The 20,672-nt window shown below is 41.2% G+C and overlaps 1 protein-coding gene and 1 long non-coding RNA gene across 2 annotated transcripts in view; both read left to right on the forward strand.

The window, feature by feature from the left end:
* The first annotated feature begins 2,488 nt into the window (after window positions 1–2,488).
* LOC131353355 (uncharacterized) lies at window positions 2,489–6,603 on the forward strand. The gene is made up of 4 exons (XR_009204616.1): window positions 2,489–2,636; window positions 2,832–3,722; window positions 3,819–3,995; window positions 4,082–6,603. It is a non-coding gene; the product is annotated as an uncharacterized LOC131353355 (long non-coding RNA).
* A 3,825-nt stretch (window positions 6,604–10,428) lies between these two features.
* obscna (obscurin, cytoskeletal calmodulin and titin-interacting RhoGEF a) overlaps window positions 10,429–20,672 on the forward strand; it is a 50,006-nt gene continuing 39,762 nt past the window's right edge. The window contains exons 1-18 of the mRNA XM_058390272.1: window positions 10,429–10,435; window positions 10,532–10,798; window positions 11,155–11,316; window positions 11,673–11,777; window positions 11,864–12,130; window positions 14,142–14,411; window positions 14,492–14,758; window positions 14,893–15,156; window positions 15,240–15,506; window positions 15,605–15,874; window positions 15,963–16,229; window positions 17,192–17,458; window positions 17,552–17,824; window positions 18,945–19,074; window positions 19,177–19,211; window positions 19,285–19,524; window positions 20,020–20,286; window positions 20,374–20,640. Of these exons, the coding sequence (XP_058246255.1) occupies window positions 10,429–10,435; window positions 10,532–10,798; window positions 11,155–11,316; window positions 11,673–11,777; window positions 11,864–12,130; window positions 14,142–14,411; window positions 14,492–14,758; window positions 14,893–15,156; window positions 15,240–15,506; window positions 15,605–15,874; window positions 15,963–16,229; window positions 17,192–17,458; window positions 17,552–17,824; window positions 18,945–19,074; window positions 19,177–19,211; window positions 19,285–19,524; window positions 20,020–20,286; window positions 20,374–20,640 (3,892 nt within the window). The remainder of the gene's footprint in view (window positions 10,436–10,531; window positions 10,799–11,154; window positions 11,317–11,672; window positions 11,778–11,863; window positions 12,131–14,141; window positions 14,412–14,491; window positions 14,759–14,892; window positions 15,157–15,239; window positions 15,507–15,604; window positions 15,875–15,962; window positions 16,230–17,191; window positions 17,459–17,551; window positions 17,825–18,944; window positions 19,075–19,176; window positions 19,212–19,284; window positions 19,525–20,019; window positions 20,287–20,373; window positions 20,641–20,672) is intronic.

Below are 20,672 nucleotides of genomic sequence, written 5' to 3' on the forward strand. Positions count from 1 at the left end.
ATTAAGTGTTTATTTTCTTTATGCTAACAGGGTTGAGTTACTTGAGAAGTAAATACGCATCTCACGTCAACAGATACAGTTTTGTGCATCCCATATGGACCAAATTAAGAAGACAGCTATTTTTCTTCATTATCACAGGTAACAATGTACACTTGTTATGACCCAGAGGTAGGCCTAGGGGAGACTAAAGGTCAGCGACAGCTGGCTTCCCAAGCTGACAGTGGGGGACAAAACAATGATTATCACTGGGTTTAAATAATAACAATAATTTGAGGTGCCATGTTTTATCTTTTAAACCATCTCTAATTCTTTCTGCCTTTTTCCATGCTACACTTTATTGATTCTTTTACAAGATGCACCAATATCCAGTATACACTGTCTTTCTTTCCCACCACTGTTTTGGTTTCTTTCTTTGAATTTCTGTCTTTATATGAAGCACAAGACTTTACACCAGCATGTATTCACATGGATTTAAAGATTCCGCTTGTATTCTACTTAAAGTCAGGGACACACGTCAGAATTTTCGGGTGAAATTCCTTAGGTTTAAATCAGGTTTTCAAGTCGTGATCTGTTGTTCTCACCACTCTTTGATTTTGGATGGAGCAACCGTCATACCATACTGTGGTGTTCTCTAAGGTGTATCATCAGGAAAAGGTGGTGAGGATGTCAGGATCCAGCTCAAAGCTTCTTGATCTTCCTCCTGAGATCTTCCTCACTAGGGTGTCTGGGGAGCAGACCATATGACTGTATGCTGTAGCAGAACCTGTGTACATCTGAGCTCCTGTGATCATTTACTAAGTGTTATGAAGAGTGAATGGGACCTCAGCCATCGTCCCAGTCCCCAAAAAGACAAGGATCACAGAACTTAAGGATTCCAGACCCATCGCTCTGACTTCTGTGGTCAAGAAATCTTTTGAGCGCCTCGTATTGTCCTACCTTAAGGACATTACAGACCCTCTCCTGGATCCACTACAGTTCGCCTACAGAGCCAACAGATCTGTAGATGATGCTGTGAACATTGCCCTCCACTTCATCCTCCAACATCTAGACTCCCAAGGATCCTACACCAGGATACTGTTTGTGGACTTCAGTTCTGCCTTTAACACGATTGTCCCAGCAAGCATGTTTCTGACTACCGGAACATCAGCACTGGATCCCCCCAAGGCTGTGTCCTTTCTCCTCTGCTATTCTCCCTGTATACCAACGGCTGCACATCTGCTTACCAGTCTGTCAAACACCTGAAGTTTGCTGACGACACCACCCTCATTGGCCTCATCTCAGGAGTGAGATGGACCATGTGGTATCATGGTGCAGCATGAACAACCTGGAGCTCAACTCTCTCAAGACAGTGGAGATAACAGTGGATTGCAGGAACAAGCCAGCCCCTCTCCCCGCTGTCATCCTCTGTGACTCTCTGGTGACATCTGTCGAGTCCTTCCGCTTCCTGGGCACCACCATCACCCAGGAGCTCAAGTGGGAGCAGGACACCAGCTCCTTCACCAAGAAGGCTCAGCAGAGGATGTATTTCCTGTGGCAGCTGAAGAAGTTTCTCCTCACTGCGAAAATGTTCGTGAACTATTACACTGCCATCAAATCTGTCCGCACATCCTCCATCACGGTCTGGTTTGCTGCAGCTACAACCAGGGACAAGGCCAAGCTTCAGCGTGGCATCCATTCTGCTGAGAAGGTGATCGGCTGCAGTCTCCCATCTCTCCAGGAGCTCTATGTCTCCAGGACCTGGAGACGTCTGGCAAGAGTCTCCAGTCCATCAGGACCAGGACCTCACACCACAAGAACAGTTTTTTTTTCCTACTGCAGTCAGCCTGCTAAACAGTGCCCCACTTACCCCCAGATTACCCCCCCTCCCAAAAAAAAAAAAACATTTACAGAGAGTCACTATCACATTCTAAATTGCACTACTTTTTATGCAAACACACTTCTGTATACAATATTTATTTATTTTTATTCTAGATTGTGTACATCTGTATATATGTTTGGACTGTCACTTTCACTTTTACATTACATATACTCCTCATGCAAAGTCACTTTCTGTATACAGTATTTATTTATTTAATTCTAGTTTATTCCAAAATTGTGTATACATTTCATATCTGTGTATATGTTTGCACCTGACACCAAGACAAATTCCTAGTACTGTAAAGTGCTCTTTGCTAACCCTTTGCTGTACCTGGCAATAAAACTTTTTCTGATTCTGATGAAAGTGCATCTGAACTAACAGATAGATGGTTGTAACAAGCAGAGTTCAGTATGATGTCATGGGTTTATTTATTGTGTTTATGCCTCTGAGGTTCTACAATGGGGTTCTACAGTAGCACCAAACACCACCTTTATGATGATCAGAGAAACATTCAGAGAAACAGAGAAAAAGTGCAAACAACAAGCGAGTTTTAATTGTGGCAAAAAAGGACACTTGTCTAGTTATTTTACATTTCTACTTATTGTACGTTTCTAACCAGGAGCTGAAACACACTGTCCTCACTCACCTGAGGAGGTATAGGAACCCAGTGTGCCCCGAGAGCGAGGTGGTGGATAAGGAGGATCTGAAGAGAGTGGGAATTCTGAAGACATCCAGAAGAAGATGACTCACAGAGATACTGCTAACAAACTGCAGACGAGTAAGAGCTCCGAGACATGCCTCTGTTTCATTTTACACACAAAAATTAATATGAATTTATTACCTATATCAGGTTTATCATGATATCAATTTGATCTAATGTGCAAGGTTTCAGATTATATTTTATGATTTAAAACATGAATCAGAGTATATTCTTGTGCATTCTGCATTAAAAGATTATTCCTTTCTTCATCAGCTCTGGCCTATCTGTGTAATCTAAATCTCAAATCCAGCCTGAGAGTGATGTCTGAAAGAACTAATGAAGGAACCTCAGAGCCTAGAAGCTCAGCACTTCTGAATGAGATCTACACAGGGTTCCACATCACAGGAGGTTGGAGTGGAGATGCCAATAACGAACAGGTTGAGATCAGCATCAGGGGGACCAGCAACACAGCAGACACCCATCAACTGCAATGACCTCTTTAAAGACAAGTCCATCAAAAGAGTGCTGACTAAAGGAGTTGCTGGAATTGGAAAAACAGTCTGTCTGCAGAAGTTCGTTCTGGACTGGGCTGAAGGAAAAACATATCAGGATGTCCTCTTCACCTTAGAGAGCTGAATTTGAAGTTCATTCCACCACCTCGGTGCCAGAACAGAGAAGAGACTTAAGTCTTGAGACCTAACTCTTACCCTGAGAGATGACGGACCAGTGGAGCAGTGCTGGTAGATTTGAGGGAGCGAGGTGCAGTGTGAGGAGTAATAAGAGTTTTGAGGTAAGATGGAGCTGGTCCATTCTTGGATTTGTACGCAAGCATCAGTGCTTAGAATCTGATGCAGTTACAGAAGGCAGTGGAGGAACAAGGCAGTAGGGTAGTGTTGGAGAACTTTTGGAAACAAGATGAATTCTCCACTGATGGCGCAGATGGAAAACTAAAAATCCAGATATTTCAGTATATCATCATTTCTTTTCCAGTCTGTGGAAATGCGGTCTCACAGAAGAAAGCTGTAGAGCTCTGTCCTCAGCTCTCAGCTCAAACTAGTCCAGTCTGAGAGAGCTGGAACTGGGTGAGAATAAACTGCAGGACTCAGGAGTCAAGCTGCTTTGTGCTGGACTGGAGAATCCACACTGTAAACTGGAGACACTGGGGTGAGGTTATCACACGTCTAGAGTAATTTTGACTGAGGTTATGTTATATGTATATGAGTTACTCTGTAGCTGTGAGATGTTTTCCTCTCTCTCTAGGTTGTCTAACTGTGGTGTTACAGATGAAGGCTTTGCTGATCTAGCTTCAGCTCTCAGGTCCAATCCCTCATCACGCCTGAGAGAGCTGGACCTGAAAGACAATGAATCAGGAGATTCAGGAGTGAAGCTGCTCACTGATCTTCAGAACGATCCACAATATAAACTGGAGACGCTACAGTGAGTTAATGACTTGCTTTCTCTATTCTTCACATTCTATACAATATTGTGCTGATAATCACTTGGTTCTCTTCTCTGTCTTTCAGCTTTGAGACATCGTACCCTACCAGGAGTCTCGCCTTGATCCTGTATTCTTGGATGCTTTAAACTCTTCCTGTGTTTCCACAATATTTTCATAACCTGGTGTGGAATTTTAATATACTTTTGTGCCACATCTGATTGCCAGAGGATTGTTCTGAAGTCTGGTTCCTCTGAAGATTTCTTCCTCAAGTCAGCTCAGATAGTTTATCCTTGCTAACGTCGTCTCTGGTTCTCTCAACAGGAATAAACTGATACTGATTTGTATTGAATGTATAATATTTCCATAAAGCTGCTCTGTGACAAGGTTTATTGTACAAACTGAACTGAAAATGAGTGGCAGCTGTGACTAAACACACAACGGTGCAGGGGTTTGGGGTGTGTTCTGTGTACTGATCAGGATCAGGATCAGTCACTTCCTGGGGCACTTCGGAGTAGCTCAAATGGTTAAGGCTCTTGGTTGTTGCTTGGAGTATCAGGCTTCAAGCCCCAGTACTTCCAAGCTGCCACTGTTGGTCACTTGTGCAAGGCTCTTAACCTTCTCTGTTCCAGGGGTGTGACATCATAGCTGCCCCTGCACTCTGACCCCAACTTCCTCAGTGAAGAAAAGAATTCCGCTGTGCTGTAATGTTAAATGAACAGTGCAGTTAAATGAACAAGTCAATCTGAACAAGGACATGTGTCCTGCATGATGTGAGGACTGGAGCCCCCTGTTGGCCACTGCTGGATGTGTCATTCACAAAAAAGAGTTAGATAACGTATTTATTTTAAATTATCAAGGTTACTTTAATCAAATTCACACTTTTGAATCTTCTAAATTGATGTATATAAACCGGCTTTGTGATCCCATGTCCATGATGTTTTGAAGAAGTCCCCACAAACCCAGTGTCCCTCTAATGTCATGTTTCCATCAGGTGTGTTTGGTACTTTACTACTAACTTAACACATATAATTAAAATACCACATACCTGCAGGTTACAACTAGTATTACCCTGTTAGTACAATGTTCTACATTCCAGAATGAATTTTTTTATTCCAAGCACAGTGTCAAAATAATGATCAGGTTCACATGAAGCAAAAAGGCGTCCTTGTTTTCTGAAAGCTACACCAGAGCTGGATGTAGTGGTGAAGTGATGGTATGTGATCTTGGGATAGTTTCAAGGTCAGCTAATAGGAGAAGGGGATTTGGGGCCTTGGGTTTGAGCCGCCGCTCTGCAATTGGTTTCGGTTGAAGCTGTGAAACTGAGACGCTCCCCTTAGACGGGGATTTAAGAGATTATCTCAGAGCAACAAATGGACAGGGACAGCGTCCACAGCACACAGATACAGATACAGTGTGTTTCTGTCATGTTTTGCTCTCCTCATCGTTACCAATAATTAAAGCATTGTTGTGTTCTGTACAGTTTGGTGAGAAACACCACTCCGGTATTGATCCAATGCTCTAAAGGTCAGGTTCTCCGTGTTCCCATCGCATGCCACGCTGGGACGCGCTCCTCGGATTTGGATTTGCGCAATCTCTGCTTATATTTAGACCCCAATAATGACCGCTGGACCTATAAAGGTCCAGCTGGATGATATATTTCTATCAATAACATCACACCTGGATTTGATTCTGTGATATCTGTGTACACTCTGGTTAAGACACCTGTCATCATGCAGGAAAGAAAGAGGACCAGAGGAAATGTGAAACTCATAACAACACGCTCCAACCTTTATGGCTGAATGCACCGCATTCAGTTCTCATTTCCATGGTCTTCAGCACGCGGCTATTTTTAATGTGGCGAGAGACCGATAATGGTGTCCTGCTTTCTTAAATTGTTTGACGCATGCTTCAGGATGCCACTGGTCCCAAACAGAATGATACAACACTACAGTTACCCTCTGTTACTGATAAATATTAGGTTGTCGCTCCAAACACTCCAAGAGAACGGGGTATTAGATCGTATTCAGAGAAATAAGCCATTTTTATGAACCTGGTTGGAGGATGGAAATGTGTGCTGAGTGAGGATCTATCAGTTTGGAAACCTTCTCTGACCTTTCCTGATCTCTAAACTCTCTCACACAGGTCTAGATCATGTAACCCTGGACTACTGATGAAATACGGAACATTATTGAGCAGAGATACGCCGCCTGCCGCTCATGCTAATGAAATCTTCACTGATGACAAGAATCCATGGCTCGGTGTACTTCTACTTAATGTGCTATAATTCTATAGACACAAAAAACCCAACACATACAAAGTGAAGTGAATATATTACAGAAAGCATCATGAATTTATTCAAAATGTAGCGTGAAATGATCTGATAATTATGTAAAAACTATTTAAAAACGATTTAGCCAATTTTAGAATCTAAATGTTTAAAGTAAAATAAACGAATCTTCAGTTCAATCAGATAATTTTCACTTAATTTAACTTAAAATAATTTCTCTTTTTTACCATTTAATATTTCAGTATTGTCATTTCCACCCTTGTTCCCATTACATAAATCCATTTTCTATGAATATGCAAATCGGAAACGTTCGGCTCCGCCCCCCATCCTCTGTAAACCTACACTGCATGTTCTTCATTTGCATATTGGAATTTGATTGGTTCTTACATTTTATGAGCTAGCATAACGATCTTCAAAGAAAAAAAATGGCTGCTGGGAAAAATGTAATACTTTGTCCAGTTTATTTCTCAAAATTCTATATGAAAGTTTACATCTTATAACAAAGACAAGAATAAAGCACGAAAAATGTCATGTTTTTTTGATTGTGTTCTGTAGAAATATGAGGCGGAACAGTGTGTTTATCATCATAATAACACTCAGGCTTCGCTCGGCGCAGTCCCATACTCACTCGTTGCTATCTTTATGGATAATGACGTGCGTCTATTTTAAAAAAGACAGTGTGAGGATAGACATGTCAGCTGTTCGGTATTAGGCTTTAGTGTAGCTGAAGAGAAAAAAAAGAGAGAGAGAGAGAGAGAGAGAGAGAAAACACTTTCTGCTGTCCGGTCGCTCGGGGGAACGAGGGAGTGTGTGCAGGACGACGTGGGACACTCTGGCCAAACTTTTCTGTTGATCTTTAGGGATTTGTGCAAAACCTTCGGCTAACAGTGCAGCAGGTGAGTAATAACATGATGGTCAACGCATCTTCTTATGATATTCTACACAAATCTGAGCATGAACATTATAAACAGGCAAAATTCTCTTGAGGAGGTGGGGACCTGTATTTTTTATCTCTATATTTTGTAGCCTTTTATTTATTAATGTGGGGAAAAAAAGGTGAAGGTTATGCTAACAATCATTGCCAGTAATATCACTAGTGTCACAGTGTCATATTTAATGCAGTGAGTTAATACTTTCATATTTATTTATTTATTACTTCCAGAAAAAAAACTTTATATAAACAAATGTTGTTGTTGTTGTTGTTGTTGTTATTCAAATGAGCTAGCTCGCTATCAAGTTACAGTTTAGACAGCATCATATTTCTCTTTCGTCATCATTCTCATCAGTTCATCTCTCTCCTTCTTTCCACATTGATGAAAGAATCTGATCAGAGTTTAGAGTATAGTGCGTTAATGCTGCTTCCTGAAATTCTGATTCTGAATCTGAAATAAATTTTGATATTATGATATCAGCTCAATTGAGGAGCAATGTTGAGTCCAGCGCCACCATCTGTCAGACTGATGAATGTTTTAGCTGTAAATGCACACACACACACACAATGAAAATCCTTTACAAGGTATACACCGGTCAGCCATAACACTCTGACCACTGCCAGGTGAAGTGAATAAGAGTATCTCCTCATCATGGCACCTGTTAGTGGGTGGGATATATTAGGCAGCAAGTGAACATTTTGTTCTCAAAGTTGATGTTAGAAGCAGGAAAAATGGACAAGTGTAAGGATTTGAGGGAGCTTGGATTTGAGCAAGGGCCAAATTGTGATCCACTGGATCAGAACATCTCCAAATCTGCAGCTCTTGTGGGGTGTTCCCGGTCTGCAGTGGTCAGTATCTATCAAAAGTGGACCAAGGAAGGAACAGTGATAACCCGGCGACAGGGTCATGGGCGGTCAAGGTTCACTGATGCACGTGGGGAGGGACGGCTGGCCCGTGTGATCCGGTCCAACAGACGAGCTACTGTTGCTCAAATTTCTGAAGAAGTTAATGCTGGTTCTGATAAAAAGGGGTCAGAATACACAGTGCAGGACAGTTTGTTGTGTATGGGGCCACATAGCTGCAGACCGGTCAGGGTAACCATGCTGACTCCTGTGCACATGAGCATCAGAACTGGACCACAGAGCAATGGAAGAAGGTGGTCTGGTCTGATGAATGTTTTCTTTTACATCACGTGGATGGCCGGGTGCATGTGGGTCCCTTTCCTGGGGAACACATGGCACCTGGATGCACTATGGGAAGAAGGCGAGCCAGCGGAGGTAGTGTCCTGCTCTGGTCAATGTTCTGCTGGGAAACCTTGGGTCCTGCATCCATGTGGATGTTACGTTGACATGTACCATCTACCTAAGCATTGTTGCAGAACATCTACACCCTTTCATGGAAATGAAAGCCCTGATGGCTGTGGCCTCTTTCAGCAGGATAATGCGCCGTGCCACAAAGCAGAAATGGTTCAGGAATGGTTTCATGACCACAACAACCAGTTTGAGGTGTTGACCTGGCCTCCAAATTCCCCAGATCTCAATCCAATCTAGTATCCGTGGGTTGTCTTGCACAAACAAGTCCGATCCATGGAGGCCCCACCTTGCAACTTACAGGACTTAAAGGATCTGCTGTTAACATCTTGGTGCCAGATCCCACAGCACACCTTCAGGGATCTAGTGGAGTCCATGCCTCGATGGGTCAGGGCTGTTTTGGCAGCAAAAGGGGGACCGACACTATATTAGGCAGGTGGTCATAATGTTATGGTTGATCGGTGTATATAAACATTTAGTTATATCTGTATGCTAACTTTTATATTATTTTATATTGTCAGTGTAAATCAATTATGTAACACTAGTGTCCTCTTTAAAGTAAGATTTGTTTTTCTGTATAGACGATTCGAAGGAGACTGAATCAGAAAATTGCACAGAAATTAAACGAACAAATGAGCGCTAGGTCAGCTTTTCTTTCTATGAGAGCTAATCAATTAACCCTTGTGTTATGTTCAATCTTTTGTTGAACAACAATAGAAGCATGAGAAGCTTATTGCAGTCACTGGACATGAAACACAACTCTCAAAAAATGAATCTGTAAACGCAAAAGGACATTTTAGTTAAAAATATAATGGGTCATTTTGAACCCGAACACCACACAAGGGTTAATCAAAACATTGATATTGTTATTAATTACTGATTAATTCAACTAATCAGAATAACAAATTCAGTTAGTTTAATTCCTTAATTATTACTTAATTAATCAGCTTAATTACTTTCAGTGCACAATATAACTTTGTTTTTTAAATAAAACAAAGTAATAGTTAGTTGTCACAAATGTGTTCCTCCACAGAGCTGGATCAGAGCCAAACCTAGGGATAGCAGACAGACTGGGGTTTTTTTTTCATTTATTTTATAAAGACAAACCGGAAACCCTGGGAAGAAAACTCAGGATACCGGCAACAAAAGAGAAACACAACTACAACGAGGACTCAACGAGGCAAAAAACAACCGGAATAAATAGGAAAAGTGATAATGACACATTAGGAACAGGCGTGCAGAGGTAGGAAGGGACTATAATAATCTGATAATTATAGCTAGGATTAGTGCAACAATACAGTTGCAACAATCTAGTACACTTTTATAAGATTTACATTAATTTTATTCATCTTTGGAACAGCACAACTCTGAATACAAGGAATTTTCCCCTCAATGTACTTTAGCAGTAAATCAGTAGGACTTTAACTTTTGAGAATTGTTAGGCTGCTATTGTAATAATAGTCAAGAAGATTGTCATTTCAACCAAATATAGCTGAGCAGTACATAGTGAAATGAGACGACGTTTCTCCAGGACCCTGGTGCTACATTAATCAACATAACAAAACAAAACAGAGCTAAGGACAGAAAATAATTGTCCTAGCTACATAAAGTGCAACAAAAGTTCTTCTAGACTGGAATCCCTCATGAAGTGCACTAAACAGCCCTTAGATGAAGCTTGGAGAAGACTCCTGGCTTGAGTTTCTTGAGTGAATGACGCATAACAGTAGATGGAATGCTGTGAATCATCAGGATATGAAACCTAAAGCTCATATCCAGAATTCTCATGAATATAATCGCCACTGTATGTAAATAAATTCTATATAAATCATTTTGTCACTAGGAGTGGAAATGGTGACTCTGGTGGAAACTGACGCGAGCTCGTGACTGAACAGACGTCTTTACCATGGCTCGTAAGGACTGTGTTTGTTTGAGGGTTTTATTCATTTTTATTTTTGTTATGTTATATTTGTGTGGAACATCTTACTCATTCATTGTTTGCTGTTTAGTGAACAAGATTCAAGTGATCAAAGGTCTTGAGGATGCGACGGTGTGTGAAAAGGAAGCCTGGACCTTCGAGGTGACTCTGAGTCACGCGTATGTCCGGGGCACGTGGACGAGGAACGGGCTGGCGCTCAAATCCAAGCCCACGTGTCACATCACAATGCAGGGGAAGAGACACACTCTGAGTCTCACACGCGTCTCGCTGTTAGACATGGGACGGATCGGCTTTCGGGCGGAGGGAGTGGAGACCTCCGCCAATCTCACCGTCACAGGTAACAACGACATTGTCAGAATAAACATTTAAAAAACTTGAAGTTTTCGGTAAGTAGATATCTATTGAAAGTTTAAGGAAGGAGTCTCCAGTGTCAGCAACAATCACAGTAAATTTTCTGCAAGTTAGTTTTCATTGCAAATTGTTGTGTTATAAAATCAATAACACTTCAGGACACCCGGATAACGGAAAATAATCATCTATGATGCTGTAATAATAACATATATAAATAATAACATAGGTTACATAATTAATTATAATAAATCGCATTGGAATAGAGATAGAGCTGTTGCATGCGATCTCATACTGAGACTTTTTATTTTCACTTCAGTTCCCACTCTTTTTTATTTCATCCAGCCAGAGACATCCAGATCTTGAAACATCTTCAGGATGTCAGCGTGAAGGAAAGGGATAGTGTGAAGTTTATGTGTGAGGTAAACCTGGAGGACATGGATGGAAAATGGTTCAAGAACAGCAGCAGGATAAAAAATGGGGATGACGTTAAAATTAGACAAGAAGGTAAGAGTTTTTAATTAGATTTATATCATTTTTGAGGTCTCCATTCTGATTGGCCAGAATCTGTTGATCAATTCTCTATGACAGCAGAGCAGCTGCAAAGCACATGTTTATTATGAACGCATTCCTTCTGGTACGATATCAAAGGGGAAGCTAACCTGTTTCATGGATGTTCAACAACATTAAATGTAACTATAAACGGATAAAAGTGCATGCTGTTCTTTAGTAAATTCAGATTGGTGCGAACTGTTGGTAAGCAGTTACTCTGCTTCGTCACCACCACTGCATCACTGATTATTTTGCTAATAGAGCATGACACTGAGGGTTTTATTCCTGAGATCTTATGAACACAATCGTAGGTAGAACTCACACGCTGACCTTCAAAGCCGTCAAGCCAGGAGATGCCGGTGAAATCACCTTCACGGCTGAGCGAGTTTCATCAACAGCCATGCTAAGAGTGAAAGGTAAAAAAAAGTCAATGATGTAATATTTTACAAACTCTTAACCAATCACAGCTTTGGGATGTGTAACGTACAGCGATTTGTTTCAGAGCTTCCAGTTCAGATTGTAAAACCCCTGCGAGTGAAGATTGCCATGTACCGACACCGGGCACTGCTGGAGTGCCAGGTCTCCCGCGCTAACGCTGAGGTCACATGGTACAAACGGAGCAGAGAAATTACACCCAATGGGAAGTACCAGGTCATTAGTGACGGTCTTTACAGGCAGCTGACCATTGAAGAAGTGGGCTCGTCAGACGAGGACACCTTCATCTGTGATGCTGGCGACAATAAGACTTCTTGCCAACTGTTTGTAGAGGGTGAGACATGTACAATCAGATCATCTCAGAGCTAAGGCATCTGAACAATTAACATCCTTGGGTTTTGTCTGTGACAACATGGTGTCAATATACACCGATCAGGCACAACATTATGATCACCTGCCTAATATTGTGTTGGTCCCCCTTTTGCTGCCAAAACAGCCCTGACCCGTCCTGCACTGTGTATTCTGACACCTTTCTATCATTATCTTCTTCAGCAATTTGAGCAAAAGTAGCTCGTCTGTTCACATGGTCCAGCCTTCACTCCTCATGACCCTGTCGCTGGTTCACCACTGTTCCTTCCTTGGACCACTTTTGATAGATACTGACCACTGCAGAGATGCTCTGATCCAGTGGTCTAGCTATCACAATTTGGCCCTTTTGGTCCAACTCGCTCAAATCCTTACGCTTACCCCTAATATATCTCACCAACTAACAGGTGCCATGATAAGGAGGTTTTATTCACCTCACCTGTCACTGCTCACAATGTTATGACTGATCAGTGTACATGTAATAACAAATTCAGATTTCAAACAATATACTTGTGTTTCACAAGATACCCTGGAGATCACAGCACAACACGGCAATTTGACTTGAATCAGAATATTCGTGGTTATATGTTTGGCTTGGACTTTAGCTTACGAGATACAACGAGTAGCTTAACAATTTACTTTATCATATGAGGTTCGAATCCCAGGTCCACCAAGCTGCCACCATGAGCAAGGCCCTTAACCCACAATTGCTCAGTTGTATAAAATGAGATAAAATGTAAGTCCCTCTGGAAAAGGGTGTCTGCCAAATGCTGGAAATGTAAATGTAAAATCCCAGGACTGCCAATCCTGGGCCCGTAAGCAAGGCCCTTAATCCTCAGTTGTATAAATGAGATAATCAGTCACTCTGGATAAGGGCGTCTGCCGTAATGAAATATTCTAACAGGTTTTATATGACATGTAATAGGTTGTAGCAAAATGTAATTTGCTTCTATTCTTCATGGCGTCTTGTGGAATGTTTTTTTTTAATGAGAACAACTCATGTTGTTTTCTACCACATTTCAACCAAATTTTGTTGGTTCCCAGATGGATTCCAAACTATATTCTACAAACGATCTAGCCTCCTAATTTTAAGCACAATAATCCATACTAGGTGGTTACTAAAGATGAATGAATGAACATGTTATCTTGAATGTGGCCTTTTTGAATGTGACTTTTTTGTTGGATCCCTTGTCCATTACACACACAACCAGAAACTTTCAGGCAACCATTCCTGATAACAGAAAGCAAAAAAGCAATAGTGCATCTCCTATATGTATCCATGTTTGGATCTTTTTAAAACCGATGATCTATTATTTATTCTGAACTTATTGTCAATGATGCCATCAAATTCAGGTAGTCAGCTGTGTAACTAGTTGCTTCATACACATTAAATCCTTCATCCTGCTGACAACGCCAGCTTGTTGTGGAAATTTTATGTTTGTGCTGTTGCGCAACAGGACAGAATGCTCTCCAAGCAAATGAAAAGGAAATGCCTCGATTATTTGTCACAATGAGTATTTATAGTCTGGATTAAAACAGGATTACATGAAGGAAAACATTGTCAATCATTGGCTATATTACAATGCCTGATCCAGACAGCTCTGAGTCTTAGCCTTGAGTCCTGCCATCGAGTCTCCATCGCACTTCTGTCCCTGTATTATTTTGTGCAAGCAATCTCTGGTCATAACAATTTCTAGTCACAAACAGTTTTTTAATCATGCATACAGAAGGTCAGAACCTCACAAACAAGTTCTCCATGTAAGATTTTCCAACACATAGGATAACTCAAACTGAACTACTCCAGCCTGGTAATTAAAGTAGCTCCACCCTTTCTTCTAATTTCCATTCAAGACTGGAATTGAAGAGATTAGAGATTCTTCAGGATGTTCAGAGTAGCGATGAACAGATTAGAGTGTGTGTGGACATGAGTACACAGCCTGGTAACTTTCACAGAATCTAAGTTATGCCTGTCCTTCCAGAGCAGGCTATCAGCATTGTCCGTGGACTGAGCTCAGTCGAAGTGATGGAGCCTAAGGAGGCTCGTTTCAGAGTGGAGACAAGCATTAAAGCCGAACGAGCCCCTAAATGGACTTTGAATGGAGAGCTGCTAAGCCCTGGCCCCGAATTAAGGATCGAGAAAGAAGGAACATCACACCGACTCAGTTTCACCAACACCAACAGCAGCATGTCTGGCACCATTCAGTTCAGCTCGGGGAAGAGCAGGTCAACCGCTCAGCTTACTGTTACAGGTAAAAAGAAAAAAAAAAGGTAATCAAGAGATCTGTTTCTTACTATGAATTAAAGTGTGTCTCTTGATCAATTCAAACAGAACGCCCCTTGGTGGTCACCCAGCCCATTTCAGATATGGATGTTAAAGAGAACTGCTTGGTGACTCTCAGGTGTGAGTTTTGTCCTTCACCAAGAGTAGTACGCTGGTTCAAGGGTAGAACACCATTGTTGGCCTCAAGCAAGTACACCATGAAGCAGGAGAAGAACTGTGTCGAGATGACCATCATGAATGTGAAGGCTGCAGATGCAGGGGAATATCGTTGCCTGGCTGGTGGAGCTGAAAGCAGGGGTCGAGTCAATGTAGAAGGTATGTGTTGGTAGCTCTTTTCCTGGTTGATGACAGCTGGTGGATGAGAATTGGAAAGGGAATAAATACAGTAAAAATTGAGTGGAGGTGGAGGAGAAAGTTGTTACACTAAGAAATAACTGTTTTTTTTTCAGTGAAACGGCTGAAGATCACACGGCATCTGGAACATGTAGAGGTAGAAGAAGACGGAACAGCAGTGTTTTCCTGTGAGCTAAACCATGAGGCACCAAATGTCCAGTGGCTTCTCAATGAAAGGGTGATTCATGCCAGTCATATAAACAAGATCCAGAACTCAGGCAAAATGTACACTCTGGTCCTGAAAAGGCTTACACCGCAAGAGAGCAGGGTGACTTTCAAGACTGTCAGCATTAGCGAGTCCACCATACTCAGGGTCAAAGGTGAGGACTGTGTTTTTATTCATACTCAAGAATTCAATAAGAAATCCAACAAGAAATTTATTTTTTGTTTATCCCTTGCTCAGAAAGGCCAGCAGTGTTTCTTAGACCTTTAGAAGATGTTATGGCTGAGGAACGTGGCAAAGTTTGCTTACAGTGTGAAGTCTCCAAGCAAGCAGTAACCCCTGTTTGGAGGAAAGATGGTACGGTCCTAAATGCCAGTGAGAAACATGAAATTCTTCAGCTGGAAAAGTCATTATCTCTGATCATTCACAAGCTCAGGAAAGATGATACTGGGGAATATTCTTGTGATGTAGGGACTAGTCAAACAAAAGCCAAGGTTGTTGTTCGTGGTGAGTCTCTAAATATGTTTTTGAATCACAGACATTGGACACATGACACATTTAGTACTAGTAATTAAAATGGACTTCCTTTTTATTTTCCTTGTCAGATCTGCACATCACCATTGTCAAACGCTTGCGGACAATTTCACTCTTTGAGGGGGAGTATTGCACTTTTGAATGTACTCTATCACATGACATCATTGATGAACCCTCATGGACACTGAATGGCCAGCTGATCATAAGCAATGATCGAATACAAATTACAAACCAGGGGAGCAAATATACCATGAACATCCAAGAGGTTATGATTACTGATGCTGGGGAAGTGGTCTTCACTATTAAGGATCTCAGTTGCAGGACAATGCTGTTCGTCAAAGGTATATCATACATCTCTGTTTAGAGAAGAGTACATTGTTTTGGTTTAACTGTAAAATTGAGCGTAACTTCTCTGTCATCTATTCACAGAGAAGCCAATACGGGTGTTCAGAGACATGCTAAATGTTAAGGCAGTACCCGGAGAAGATCCAGAGCTTAGCTGTGAGATTACCAAACCTGAGGTGACCATCAAGTGGTTGAAAAATGGGCGGTTGATCAGATCTAATTCTAAGTATGAAATGATCCAGAAAGGCTATTTGGTTACACTAATAATCCATAACGTGACTGTAAAGGACTCTGGAGAGTACTGCTGTGAGGCTGATGGAATTGCCACTAGGGCAAGGTTAGAGGTAAGAGGTAAGTGCTGTGTTTATTTATAAATTATCAAATGGGTTTGTTTCTGCTGTGCAGTAATGTGAGTTGTATTGTGTAAGCTGTAGCTAAGTGAAGTTAAAATGAAATATATATAGGAATCATTTGACATTAGAAGATTTCAGAACCTTTTTAGATCAACTGTTATTCCAGTTGATGAGTCTAAATCAAAGCAAACTGTGGTACTTTTAGTTTGTTTTCTTAGTGCACGTAGTGTAGGTAAACTAACCAAACAGCAAAAAGCATTGGCCAAGGGACACATAGTGCCAAAAATTGCAAAATGCATATAGAAATGACCTGAGTACAATTAACACAGTGCCAGGACTCAGGAAATAATTAGTTAATTATATATACAGTAACCTCGGCATATGAATGCACTCCCTTAAGAATTTTCCCCTTAAGAATTTAAATTTTGCAAGAAATTTGCATTGGCATACGAAGCAGTTTTGCCATATGAAGAAATCGAACTGAATGCCAGCAAAGTTGCCCGGACGTCCAGGAGCTGTTCAAAACTTGTTTGCCTCAGTGGAAAGGCAACCGAAGCCAACCGAAGCACATTTACGAATTTTACGACTTTTTTTCAGTCAGCAAAAGCTGTTTAGTGGGTGCTCTGTTCTATTTTTAGCCCAAGCTTGGTGGCACGACATCCTGTGAGGAGCCTTGACCTGGAATGCTTGGCTTGGGTCAGTTCTTTGTAAGCAGCTGTACAGTTTACATACGCTTCGTATTGGTCATATTGGTCATATTTTTGGGTGGCTGGAAAGGATTATCTGCATTTACATTATGTCTTGCATACATTATGCAAATTTTCACCTTAAGAACTCGCCTCCAGAACAGATTACGTGTGTATGCTGATGTTCCACTGTAGTTTGATTCACTTCCTGCAGTTGCCTATTGGGAGACTATAATATACTCTATGTCCAAAACTCTTCTGTTCTTCTTTGTAGACTTTCAGCACACATTTGCTACAGAGCTTAGAGATGTAACTGCAGAAGAAAAGAGTGTGGTAGTCTTGGAGTGTGAGACCAAAAGACCTGCCACTAAGGTGACCTGGTTAAAAGGCATGGTGGTGCTTAAATCAGGTCAGAAGTACCTGATGTTGAAGAAAGGTATCATTCTTTCACTCACTATATTCAACCTTGAGAAGAGTGACAGTGATTTGTACACGTGTGATGTTGGGACGATGCAGAGCAGGGCATTACTTACAGTACAAGGTAAGGCTGATATATGCAACCTTCCTTGCAGAATTCACTCATATCAGGAACACTAATTAACTCTCTTTATATTCTTGCTGATGTTTCCTTCAGGTCAAAAAGTGCTTATCCTGGATGAACTAGAGGATGTTGAATGTCTGGAAGGGGACACTGCCATATTCAAGTGTCGTATCTGTCCAAGTGACTTCACCGAGGTGAAATGGTATCTTGACGAGACTCTGCTCTATACTAATGATTTAAACGAGATCCAAATGATCTATGGTGGCTACCACACTCTTACCATCAAACAGCTTGCACGCAAAGACACAGGAACAATTTCTTTTGAAGCTGGGGACAAGAGATCTTACGCCTCACTGCTAGTAAGAGGTAAGAGGTAACAATTCTGTAGCAGGCTGTATGATCTAAGTCTAAGTTGTGTGGGCATATATATTAGATAACACAGTAAGATTGTTTCCTGATTGTCCTGTGATGGAATGTCATATTCCGAGATTTTGATCCAGAAGACATGCTCTAAGACATAGTAGCATTAGTAAATGGGACACTAGTAAACAGCATTTAGACAGCAGGAATTTGCAAAGGTGTTGGACTAAAGATTGAAAGGTTGTGAGTCCTAATCCCAGGTCCACCAAGCTGCCACTGCTGGGTATCTGAGTGAGGCCCCTTAACCCTCAATTGCTCAGTTGTGTAAAATGAGCTAAAATGTAAGTTGCTCTGGATAAGGATGTCTCCCAGATGCCAGAAATGTAATGTCAACAAGGTTGATATGCTAAATTTTGACTTTTTTTTTTTTAGAAAGACGCCCAACAATTATCAAACCGTTGGAGGACGTTGAAGCTATTGAGGGAGGAAGTTTAAATCTGTCATGCAAGACCTCAAAACCGTGTCATATCCTGTGGTATAAGGATGGCTGCTTAATGTGGAATTCCTCCAGCTATTTCATGACTCGCTCTGGAAATGAGGCCAGGTTGACCATCAGAGAGGTTAAGGACACTGACACAGGAGTGTATGAGTGTAATGCTGGATCCGTCAGTACCAAAGCTACAGTGACTGTTAAAGGTGTAGCTTCACACAACACTAAAACTTGTTTTTTGCATCCATAAGTCCTGGATAATAGTGTAATAGTGAAAAGGTCAATTCTATAATGCTTATTTTGAGGCCAGATACTTCCATCTTGTTCAACTAGCTGTTTAACAAACCCCTGAAATAAAAAAATATGTTATGTTAATAAAAATGTTAGAAAACTTTTTTTCCCTGTTCCTTAGTTTAATGGAAACCTAGAAACTAGAAAATATAAATGTATGTAAAATAATTTGTGAGATGGCAGTAACAGATTTTTAGCTTGTTAACAGGAGTAGTAGTTTGTTAGATTCTTAGCAATGGTAGCAGTTTGTAAGCTTATTAGGAGCAGTGCATGTAGGATGTTTTGAAGTAAATATGGCAAAAACAAATTTTACCCTGAATCTGTTCTCTGTTTCATCATTATTAGCTGTGCCTGCTGAGTTTACAAGGCAGCTTCATAGTCAGGAAGCTGACGAGGGAAGTAGTGTGACACTGTCCTGTGAATTCTCTGTACCTGGTGTCCAGTACTTTTGGCGTAAAGGAGCAGAGACTCTCAGGTCTGGAGAGAAATACCTACTGAAGCAAAGAAAAAATTATCTTTCTCTTACAATCCACAATGTGAAACTTGAGGACTCAGGGACATACACATGCATATGTAGAAACCAGCGGTCCATGGCTACGGTGACAGTCCATGGTAAGATTTGCACACATCTATTTTTGGCTTTATAGCAAGACAGTGCGGTAACATCTGACATTCTTGTTGACAGCTATTCCCATAACTTTCATCAAAGAACTTAAAAATCAAGAATCAGAGGAGGGCATGGCCATGACGTTACGCTGTGAGCTCTCCAAAGCTGGAGTACCAGTGGAGTGGATGAGGAATGAGGAAGTGCTCAGCCCTGGGATGAAGTATCATATGCGACAAATAATATCCATACAGGAGCTGGTAATTAGGAATCCAGTACCAGAGGACAGTGGAACCTACAGCTGTGTGTGTGCTGACCAAAGTACCAAAGCCACAATTACGATAAAAGGTTGGCCACATTTTTGGACATCATGGTAAAAAGAGCATTATGAGTAATTTTGTTGTTTTAAATAGTAAGAGTTTGACTGGAAGTGTTGTTCCCCTAGCCCAACCTGTTACATTCAAAAAGAAGCTTAAATCTCAAGTGGTGGAAGAAGGAAACAGTGTCACTTTGCATTGTGAGGTATCAAAACCTGGGCTTCCTGTAGAATGGAGGAAGGGCCAAGAGTTGCTCAAGTCTGGAGAAAAGTACCGGATGCGACAAAGAAATTGTGTGTTAGAGCTAAAGATTTTCAATTTGATATGCGAGGACAGTGAGGTATACAGCTGCTCATGTGGCAATGTCCAGACATCAGCTAGGGTTACTGTTAGCAGTAAGTGTCACAAAATTTCACTAAATCTTATTCTTGATTTTATGATTGTTATGGTTTGACTGTAGATTATGCTTTTGTCATTGTGGTGATTTTTTTTTCTGTAGAGCAACCAGTCAGTTTCACAGAGAAGCTAACAAACCTGGTTGCTGAGGAGGGCAAGACCGTGACCTTGCACTGTGAACTGTCCAAATCTGGTGTTCCAGTGGAATGGTGGAATGGGGAAGAGCTTCTCCAACCTGGAAAAAAATATCAGATGAGAGAAAGAGATGCATCACATGAGCTTATCATTTATGACGCTGTGCCTGAAGACAGTGGAGTCTACAGGTGTATATGTGGAAACCAGAAGACCAAAGCAATGATAAAAATTGTTGGTAAGAGAGTCGGTTATTACTGTTTTATGTTTCATTTGATAAGTATACCAGTCACCTAATTACATGGCTTGATTTGGGCTTTTGGAGGTGTGGCTGCTACTTTCAAGCAAAACCTGAAGAACCAAGAAGCTTTAGAAGGAGTCAATGTTGTACTAAGATGTGAGCTCTCTAAAGCCGGAGTGCCTGTGGAATGGTGGAAAGGTGAAGAACATTTAACACCTGGTGGGAGGTATCAGATGAGACAAGATGGCAAAATAGCTGAGATGGAAATCACAAATGTTCTTTCTGATGATGCTGGAATATACAGTTGTGATGCAGGAAACCACAAAAGCTCTGCAGAGGTGAAAATCACAGGTACTCACCAAGTATTTGCTTTAAAAATTTGT

This window comes from Hemibagrus wyckioides, linkage group LG05 (genome assembly GCF_019097595.1).
Source record: "Hemibagrus wyckioides isolate EC202008001 linkage group LG05, SWU_Hwy_1.0, whole genome shotgun sequence".
NCBI lineage: Eukaryota > Metazoa > Chordata > Actinopteri > Siluriformes > Bagridae > Hemibagrus > Hemibagrus wyckioides.